The 9,476-nt window shown below is 60.9% G+C and overlaps 3 protein-coding genes and 1 long non-coding RNA gene across 5 annotated transcripts in view; 1 reads left to right on the top strand and 3 right to left on the bottom strand.

Annotated features, from left to right (window-relative positions):
- The window catches only part of LOC111823356, a 1,959-nt gene extending 1,060 nt beyond the window's left edge, over positions 1-899 (bottom strand). Inside the window, exon 1 of the long non-coding RNA XR_002826390.1 lies at positions 824-899. This is a non-coding gene — a long non-coding RNA (uncharacterized LOC111823356). The remainder of the gene's footprint in view (positions 1-823) is intronic.
- Positions 844-5,541, top strand: B4GALT3 (beta-1,4-galactosyltransferase 3). Its single transcript, XM_023744601.1, has 7 exons — positions 844-970; positions 1,280-1,557; positions 2,044-2,279; positions 3,051-3,241; positions 3,346-3,468; positions 4,546-4,650; positions 4,782-5,541. Exons 2-7 carry the CDS (start codon positions 1,293-1,295, stop codon positions 5,053-5,055), a joined length of 1,194 nt encoding a protein of 397 aa, XP_023600369.1. The 5' UTR covers positions 844-970; positions 1,280-1,292; the 3' UTR covers positions 5,056-5,541.
- A 90-nt stretch (positions 5,542-5,631) lies between these two features.
- PPOX (protoporphyrinogen oxidase) lies at positions 5,632-9,192 on the bottom strand. Of its 2 annotated transcripts, XM_006103266.3 has the most exons (13): positions 9,038-9,192; positions 8,787-8,880; positions 8,521-8,655; positions 8,294-8,409; positions 8,082-8,214; positions 7,706-7,850; positions 7,424-7,611; positions 6,783-6,843; positions 6,495-6,613; positions 6,318-6,428; positions 6,085-6,234; positions 5,918-5,960; positions 5,632-5,846 (listed from the first exon to the last, which is right to left on the bottom strand). In XM_006103266.3, the coding sequence occupies exons 2-13, from the start codon at positions 8,871-8,873 to the stop codon at positions 5,704-5,706; spliced, it is 1,431 nt and encodes a 476-aa protein (XP_006103328.1). In that variant the 5' UTR covers positions 8,874-8,880; positions 9,038-9,192; the 3' UTR covers positions 5,632-5,703. The 2 variants fall into 2 exon arrangements, with proteins under 2 accessions (XP_006103328.1, XP_023600368.1); XM_023744600.1 differs by lacking the exon at positions 8,521-8,655.
- The window catches only part of USP21 (ubiquitin specific peptidase 21), an 8,017-nt gene continuing 7,672 nt past the window's right edge, over positions 9,132-9,476 (bottom strand). The window contains 1 exon segment of the mRNA XM_014445660.1: positions 9,132-9,379. Within this exon segment, the coding sequence (XP_014301146.1) occupies positions 9,132-9,379 (248 nt within the window).

Genomic DNA, 9,476 nt, shown 5'->3' with positions numbered 1-9,476 from the left:
GCCCGCCCCCGAGCGCCGCGCCGCCCGCCCCCGAGCGCCGCCCGCCAGCATCCAAGATGGCGGCAGAGGCGCCTGCCCGGCTGTCAGGCCGGCGGTGACCACGGGAAGCCGCAGAGCAGGTACGGGCCACGGATGGAGGGATGAGAGGCCCGCACAAACGTGAGGGCTATCGGGAGGATGAGAAGTTTGGAGCAAAGGCTGCAGACAAACTCGAGTGGAGCGGGTCCCGGGCGGAGTGTGGACCGGGCCGGGTGGGCGCCCCAGGAAGGTAGGGCGCCTGCAGGAGTTCGGGGTGGGAGGGTGCCCCAAAGGCGCTGGGCTGTAACGCGCTGGAAAGCACAGGCGGCAACCACCCCCTCCAGGGAAGTCAGTCCCAGTGCCCCCGGCGCTGCCCTGCGCTTCCCCTCCCGCCCGCCGGAGCCGAAGCCGGAGCCGGGAAAGGCGACAGGGACGCCTCCCCCCTCCCCCCGCGCCTGGGGCGTGTGCTTGCCGCTCCCAGGTGGTCACGCTCCCTGCACCTGCGGACCTAGTTCCCAGGCCCGTGAAGAGTGGAAAGTAGCCCGTTTCCTGCTCCGCCCTGTTCTCCTGAGACCACTGCACAGTCCAGCCCTGTCCCGGCTGCTTCACCCCCTGGGGACGCAGTCTCCAGTAGCGGCCCTGTCCCCACTCCCCGAACAGGTTGGTCCTGTTGGGGTGGGGGATGGGCGAGGATGGAGTTGACACTCCGGGGTCGCCAGTGGGAGAAGCCAGCATCTTCCCTCACTTCCCCTGCTGGAAGCCCGCTTCCGGCCCTTGCGCGCCTCTCCGTGGGCGGTCGGCTCACCCTTGCCCACTGTGTTCCAGCCGGTCCAGGAGCTCCGTTGGCCTGCTGTCCTCGGCGACATTTCCAGTTTTAGATAATGCATCACATCTCTGCGCCCCCGGGGCCCCCAGGGCCCCCATGATCTGGAAGAAGACAGCTTGAACCTAGGTAAGTCTCTCCCTCTAAACTGGAAGGGAGTTCTCCAGGGACTCCTCTGCAATGGACTTGAGGGAGAGGACTGAGAGGACGTGCAGGAGTGGGTTGGGGAGGGTGGAGGAGAGTGCGACCCGGGCTGGGAAAGGTGGTGGGGCTGCTGGTGGCAACAGCCTGTCTCTTCCCCTCTGCACACCTGTGTGCTCCCTTCGGTGACCGGCTCCTCTGCCTGTTTTTCCTCTTCACCCCACCGCCATCCCTACACCATGCTCTCTGCTGGCTGTGCTCCCCCTGTCTGCCCAGAGCTCTCCTCTCTCCTCCCAGACCTCAGCCCAGGATGTTGCGGCGGCTGCTGGAGCGGCCCTGCACGCTGGCCCTGCTCGTGGGCTCCCAGCTGGCCGTCATGATGTACCTGTCACTGGGGGGCTTCCGGAGCCTCAGCGCCCTATTTGGCCGAGAGCAGGGGCCCACATTTGACTATGCTCATCCCCACGATGTCTACAGTAACCTCAGCCACCTGTCAGGGGCCCCTGCTGTTGCCCCGGGCGGCCCTCTGGCTCCTCAAGGTCTGCCGTACTGTCCAGAACGGTCTCCTTTCTTAGGTGAGTGCAGAAGGAAGGGGAAGGGGAAGGGAAGGGGGGCAAGAGTGGGACTTAGAACAGGAGGCTGATGTAATTGGAAAGTGGGCTGAGGTTGAGATGGAGTGGACTTGAATTTGGAGTTTGGATTGGGCCCTGGGGTTGAGTCAAAGCTTTCTATTGCCTGCCGGTTCACAGGCTTCTTCCTGCCTCCGGTTAAATTGCTTCCTTTGTGGATGAGTCCTGATTTAGGTCGTGAGTTGGAAGTCCATCTGTTCCCTCCATCCCCTAACTGTAGCTTCCAACCCTATCAAGGAGTTATGAAACCTACAATAAGGTAGGCTAGGGAAGGAGCCTGCCCCTTCCAGGCTTTGCGAAGCTGCCCCAGTGATGGGAGCTCAAGGCTGGTGAGATTTCTGAGTGAGTCCTTGGGGGTTGCTGAGCCACAGACCAGGAGGGCCAGGGTCAGAGGTGCTCCTCTGACCCGTGACTTGTCATTTCCTCCAACAGTGGGTCCTGTGTCCGTGTCCTTTAGCCCAGTGCCATCGCTGGCAGAGATTGTGGAGAGGAACCCCCGGGTGGAAGCGGGGGGCCGGTACCGCCCTGCAGGGTGTGAGCCCCGCTCCCGGACAGCCGTCATCGTGCCACACCGGGGCCGGGAGCACCACCTGCGCCTGCTGCTCTACCACCTGCACCCCTTCCTGCAGCGCCAGCAGCTTGCTTACGGCATCTATGTCATCCACCAGGTACACTCCCACTCGGACCTTCTTGAAAGGAAGCCTCAAGTAAATGCCACTCCACTCTCATGTGTGGTCCCTGGAATAACTTTAAGAGGGTCTGGCTGTTGAATGTGGGGAAATCCCTGGCCCTGCTGTGCCTATGGTCAGTCCCATGCTTCTCCTTGTTCGATGCAGGGTATTCCTGGTCCTACACACTTCCAGGATTTTTCCTTTGTTCAATTTGGAATTGGACAGATTTGGGCTAAAATTGTAGTTGTGCCATTTGTTCCATGTGTGACCGTAAGCAAGTACTTAATCTCCTACAATGAGGCAACGAGGGGTGACTGATAGACACCTATTCACATGGTTGCTGGTTGTCAGGATTTAATGCTAAACAGCAGCATGTAAGTATCAGGCACACACTGTTGCTCAAAATATTTTTTGAGTGAAATTTTTAGATCGTCTTTCTCTTCATTCTCTTTGCCCCCCATCCCACTTTGATTTCCCTCTTTTTACTTTTTTAAAAAAGTATATTGATTTCAGAGAGGAAGGGAGAGGGAAAGAGAAACATCAGTGATGAGAGAGAATCATGGATCAGCTGCCTCCTGCACACCCCCTACTGGGGATTGAGCCCACAACCCAGGCATGTGCCCTTGACTGGAATAAAACCTGGGACCCTTCAGTCTGCAGGCTAATGCTCTATCCACTGAGCCAAACCAGCCAGGGCCCTCTTTTTACTTTTATGTTTCAGCCCCTCTCTCCATGCCAACAGTCTGGTCTTCCTCCGCTCTCTTTCAGGCTGGAAATGGAACTTTTAACAGGGCAAAGCTGCTGAACGTGGGGGTCCGGGAGGCCCTGCGTGACGAAGAGTGGGACTGCCTGTTCTTGCACGACGTGGACCTCCTGCCAGAGAACGACCACAACCTGTATGTGTGCGACCCCCGGGGGCCCCGGCATGTGGCTGTCGCCATGAACAAGTTTGGATACAGGTAGAAGGCATTAGAGGATGCTGGGAAGCAGGCGAGCTGAGGGAATTGTGGGTAGCGATGCATACCATAAGACTTGTGGAACCCAAGGATCTTTCTCTCCCCAGCCTCCCATACCCCCAATACTTTGGAGGGGTCTCAGCGCTCACTCCCGACCAGTACCTGAAGATGAACGGCTTCCCCAATGAATACTGGGGCTGGGGTGGTGAGGATGATGACATTGCTACCAGGTCAGACATCCTGACCCACCTCCCTCCCTTTCCCCAGCCTGAATCCCCATCCTGAGGCCACCCCTGGCCGTAGCCCTTTAGTACTAACCTTCGCATGCAGGGCCTGCACTGTGTCATGCCTCTCCTGTCTCTAGTCTGCCCTCCCTTACCCCACCATTACCCTCAGTCTCCTAGATCTTTAGGCTACAGTATCCTGGGACCCCAGAGCAGAAAGGGGCCTACAGCCAGCTCGGTACTCCTGCCAGCGTTGCATCCAGACCACTTCCTATGTGGCCAGGGAGGAGACACTCATAGGACCAAGAATCACTTTTTTTCAAAGCCTCTGCCATTGGCATGAGGCCAACTCATGTTTCATATGTGGAACATGTGACCCTCAGGCTCAGCTGACCCCATTTCCTATCTGTGGTTTGAATATTGGGCTTGATATACTGGATCCATTGCCTCCTCTCCCTTGAGTCCTGAGTGGCGTCTCTGAATTCTTTTTAAGTGTAAAGCACCCAGCAGTTTCTCAATGTGCTCTTCCCAGGCCACCTTCACTTCTTGCTTCTGTATGTTAGAGTTGGGGGCTGGTTTCTGTTCAGGTCCTGGTTCCACTCTGCACGCTGGAGTGGGAGGGTGCAGGGCAAAGGAGGTGGAGCAGCTCAGCTCAGCCCATCTTCTAAGTAAGAATTGCTGAGCTTGATCTGCAACTCTGACTTGTCCTGCACTTTAGGCATAAGGGCTCCTCAATGTGTCCTTCCGAGAGGGTGAGAGCAGCTCCTGGGACCATTTAGGAAATAAGGTGGGAGGTGCAAACCTACCGGGCCAATTGCTGCAAGGCCCCAGGGTACCTGGTGCAAGGCCCTCAGGGTTTGGGACCTCAGCTTCTATGTTCTCTTCAGCCATTTCCTTCTTCGCATTTGACCCTCTCCCTGCCAGTACTTGGCACTAACTGAAACAGTGAACCCCTCTGCCTGACTGCAGTAGTGGCTCTCGGTAGGGAACCAGCAGTCCCTTCCTGGCTGGCCTCAGCTCTCCTTGTGCCCCCAGCCGTTTTCCTCCAGTCGGATACGCCAAGATCTCTCACTTTTCCCACAGGGTGCGGCTGGCTGGTATGAAGATCTCTCGCCCCCCCACATCTGTGGGGCACTACAAGATGGTGAAGCACCGAGGAGACAAGGGCAACGAGGAAAACCCGCACAGGTAGGCAGGGAGGGCTGCTGGGCAGTGGGACTGGACCCTCCGGTTCTGTATTCCAGTCAGAAAACCTCTACAGGCCCCTCGATTCCTGGCTGTTCCTTCCTGGGTCTTAGTCTCTATCCTCTAATCCTCAGATTTGACCTCCTGATCCGTACTCAGAATTCCTGGACACAAGATGGGATGAACTCACTGACATACCGATTGCTGGCTCGAGAGTTGGGCCCTCTCTATACCAATGTCACAGCAGACATTGGAACTGACCCCCGGGGTCCCCGGATTCCCTCTGGCCCCCGTTACCCACCTGGCTCCTCCCAGGCATTCCGCCAAGAGATGCTGCAGCGCAGGCCGCCAGCCAGGCTGGGCCCTCTGCCTACTGCCAACCACACAGCCCCACATGGTCCACACTGACGCCTCCTTCCTGCCTACCTTTAGTCATGAAACTGAACCAGAGGGGTCCTGTTCTCCCTTCCTCAGCTCCCCACTGCTCTTAGAGGGACTGGGGGAGCCACTTACGCTGTGCTGGGGCCGGGGCCTCTTACTGCTGGACTGGAGTTGGGCTCCTCTAGACCTGAGGGCCCCTTTCTAGGGGCACCTGCCAGGATTATGACTGTGAATCCCTGATGTCATGATTGTATGTGGTGACTCCTGGGAGTGCTGCCCCTGCAGTGGGAGCAGGGCTGGACCCCAAGTCCCTTCCTCTTCCGTGGAGAGAAGAGTGACCTAGCTCTCCCGGGACCTCTGTGAATATTTATTCTATTTATGGTCCCCAGGATGTGTTAGGTGAAGTGAGCCCCTCCCTGGGCACTTTCTGCCAGGGCTGGAGCAGCCCTCTCTCTGGCTCTGGCTCAGGCGGCTGGATTTTGATATATTTTCTAATAAAGGACTCAGTCTTGCCTTTGCTCCTGCTTTCTGCACCTCAGGCACCCTTTGCCTGTCTCTGCACCTCCTTCTTCCCCTTGCCCACGACAGGACAGCCAGACCAAGCCAATCTCCCACAACTTTTATTTTCATGGTGAGAGTCCCAGCCAGCAGGGGCAGCAAGAAGGGTTGTGGGGATCATCTGTCAAGTTCTAAGCCCAGGGCCTGGGCTGCTGCCTGGCGCCCACTCTCTATACAGTCATTGACAGCAACTCCCTCATAGGAGGCTCCAGCCAGGGTCAGGGGCAGCCTGCGAGCAGCCAGGAAGTGGGCAGCTGACTCTGCAGGGGACAAGGAGCGTCAGCGGGCCGGAGTTCCTGGCTCTCCTCAGCCCAGCTGTTTCCCAACTTACCCAGTTTTCTCCAGTGGCCTAGTGTGTACTGGGGGATGCAGTGCTGGGGAGAGGAGGAGATAAAAGAAGTTTATGACTGATGTCACAAGCCTTGGTGGACACTGACAAAAACGCCAGGTCCTGCCTTTGATGCCTGTAGGGGAGCTGAGGGCATCTGTCCAGCTCACCTTGTGCAGGTGGACCAAGCAGTGACTCGGAGGCTCTTTCAGTCCTAACTGCGTGGCAGCTGCTTCCTGTGCCTGCCGCTGGAGCAGCTCCCGAGAAGAGGCCCAGCCCCTGGCTTCCAGCCCCTGTAACCAGGAACCTCCAAGCATCACCTAGGGAGAGACGACGGCCCTGACCTACGCTGGGCACATGGGAGCCCCTCGGAAACCCCAGCTAAGCAAAGTTGCCTTCTCACAGTCACTCTGAGGCCAGGGGGGCTCCCATCCTGCTCGGGAAAAGCAACTGAGTCGTACACGATTCCCAGGACGCCTGGGTCTTCTGAGGATGGCACCAGATGTCCAAATCCCTGAGAGAAGGAGATGGTCAGGGGAAGGACTCCATGGGGCCCTTGCCTCCCCTTCCTGTGTCACACCTGGACCGGCAGCTGGGCTCCTCGGTACTGCAGGTTCACCACGGCCACAGACACAGCACGGATGGTGCCCAGGACGCGCGCCAGAGGTGCAGCCTCGGTGGGGAGCAGCTTGCTGAGCACTGGGGGAGCCGGCAGAGGCTGCTCAGGAGGCCTTCCCACAATTCCATCCACCCTTCTTGGGATTAGCCTTCCACAGGATGCGCAATTCAGCGCATGGTATGGGCCTACTGGCCCAGAAACCACAGCTTGCCTCACGCTGGGTGGGGAAGGGAGGTGGCTACCCATTACCTGAAGCTGGAAGAGCACTAATCACATGGTCGGCCTCCAGGCAGCTGCCCCCCAGAGACACCTGAGTAGGAGCACATTTGAAACAGGTCATGGGAATTTTGCCTTAGCTTCCCGGGCACACACGTGGCAGGAAAGCCTGGTAGTTAGCAAAGAAATCACCCCCTTACTCCAGGAAGTGGGCCAGACAGCCAGTGTCCACTCGGAGCTGTTCAGTGGAGCTGGGCTCTCAGCCACTGATAGCACTGTTTCTACCCACAGACTTGGGTCAAAGGGTCTTGGAGGAAGGTCCACAAATAAGGCCCAAGAATCGCAAATGAGGCCCATATTTAAACAGTTTCTGGGGCAGGAAACGAGCAACTCCAGTCCACCAGCCCTGGCTTGGTGAAAACATTTAGGCAAGCCCTGGCCAGGTAGCTCTTCTAGAGCATCACCCCCATATGTCAGGTTGTGGGCTCCATCCTGGGTCACAGCACATACAAGAATCAACCAATGAATGCATAAATAAGGGGGACAACTAATCGATGTTTCTCCCCCTCCTCTAAAATCAATAAATGAAAGTAAATTTAAAAAACACAACAGAACATTTAGGCAAAGATGGAAACTAAGAGACAGGTTCATTACACTCCACAGGCCTCTCCTACCTTCCAGCGTCCTGCCTGGAGGCTGAGCCCACAGACCGGGTGGCCCCTGAGAACGGTGACCCCGCTCCTGGTCAGGTGGGTGTTAAGTGCCTGGGGCAGCATCTCCAGCCCTCCTCGGAGTGACCACTGACTCCAGCGTTCAGCCCGGGCCTGGCGGATGAGGGCCGAGTCTGGCTGTGCGCTCTGCCCTGCCAAGGGGAGGAGGTAGAGCAGCAGCAGGATAGCCTCCTGGCCTCCAGCCGCCGCAGCCCTCCAGGTGCCCGCCCGCGGGCGCGCCCTCACCGGCCCCCAGCAGCAGCCCCAGTAACACGGAGCCATGGGCTTGCTCGGCTTGAAAGAGGCTGGGGAAGCAGGACCGCACGCTGAGCTCCCGGCTACTGCCTGCGAACACTCCGCGGCAGAGGCTGTCGGCCGCCAGAGCCGCCACCTGAGGGCGAGACGGGCCGGTTGTCACCGCCCTGCCCGTCGGGACAGGTGAGGGGGCAGCCGGGCTTGGGCTCCGAAGCAGCCCACCCTCCGAAGGGGGAGAGGGTCGTGGAGGCACCCGCCCTCCAAAGCTGAGTTTTGGAAACTTCTGGGTATGAAAAGACAGACATCCCGGGACACAGAGGAGCCCCGGGGGGGGGGGGGGGGGCTCCAGGCCTCTGGGCAGGGTCACCTCTGGTCCCAGGCGGCGCTCGGCAAAGCTGTGCACAGTCTCGTCAGGGTCTCTGCCCGGGGGGGCGGTCAGGTCCCGCAGCCCGGCCCAGAGCAGAGGCTTGGAGAAGGGGGGCGACGGGCGGAGCAGCCCCCTGCGGGAGAAGCGCAGTGAGGGGCGCTCGGGGCCTCCCGCTCCGGGTTCCCTTCCACCCGAGGGGTACCGGGAGTCACCTGAGGCCGGCGGGCAGCGCGTGCAGGGCGCCGCCCACGTACAGGAACCGGTTGCGGGCAGCCGGGTGGTCTCCTCGGACCGGCAACACTTCTGAGTCCAAGCCCAGCTCAGACACCTGCTCCCCGCGCCCCCGGGAGGAGGAACGAAGAGCTGACCACCACCTACGCACCCTCCCCCGCTCTACCCTCTCGAGGACCCCCTCTCTCCGGGCACCCCACAGCCTCACCAGGAGCAGAGTCCGCGCTCCCCGCGCCCCCGCGGGCCGAATTCCTCGGGGCCCGAGTTCGAAGACAGCGCCGCCGGGCCCTCGCACGGAGCGGATCCAGCCTCCCAGGCGCTCGCCGCCCTCCACCAGCACCACCTGAAGCGGGGGTGGGACTGTGGCCCGGGGTCTCCGACGCCGGGGGAAGGGGCTCTAGGGGCGGGCGGCGCGCACCCCGGGCTGCCCACCGGGCCAGGGATCGGGAGGCTCCCTCCGCGCGGGGCGCTCACCTTGGGGGCCCTGGGGACCCGGCTCAGGTGGTAACTGGCGGCCAAGCCGCTGATGCCTCCGCCCAGCACGACCACGGTCCGGGCCATCGGGAGCCTGGGGAGAAGGGCGGCACGGAGCGCTGATCGGCTCCCTCTCGGCAGAGTCGGACCCGCGCTCCTCCGCCCCCGCCACTGCTTTGCGGGAAACTGAGGCAGAGCCCGCGGACGCGGTGGTGCGAGCGCGAGGCGCCCGTTTGGGGCCCAGGACTCACCCCCGGGACGGACGAGAGAAAGTGCGGGAGGAGCCGGTGCAAGTCCGCAGGCTTCCCGCCCGCGCTCCGCGGGGAGATACGGGCCGCACCCACGCTATCTGCGCGCGCGGCGCGGGTCGCCCCGGCGCGGCCCCCCAGCGCCCCCGCCCCCACGGCCTGGAGGTCGCGCCTGCGCAGCAGCCCGCTTCCCATTGGTGGCCCCGAAGGCCGGTGACGCTCGCCAATGAGAACCTCGGACGGCAGCGCCGGCGGAGGGACGGCGGCCGGTTTCCCCGTGCGGAGCGGGTGGAGGGAGCGCCAGGTCCGGCCCTGCGCCCCCTGGGCCGGCGCTGCGGGCAGTGGCTGGGGCGCGGGGCCGTCCCGGTAAACAGCTCCTGACGGTGGCAGCCCCCCAGCGTGCGGGAGCGAGGGCCCCGGGCCACGCACCCAGCGTTCCACC

This window comes from Myotis lucifugus, unplaced genomic scaffold (assembly GCF_000147115.1).
Source record: "Myotis lucifugus unplaced genomic scaffold, Myoluc2.0 scaffold_478, whole genome shotgun sequence".
NCBI lineage: Eukaryota > Metazoa > Chordata > Mammalia > Chiroptera > Vespertilionidae > Myotis > Myotis lucifugus.
The sequence above is the reverse complement of the archived record's forward strand: the minus strand, read 5'-3'. Positions and strand labels throughout refer to the sequence as shown.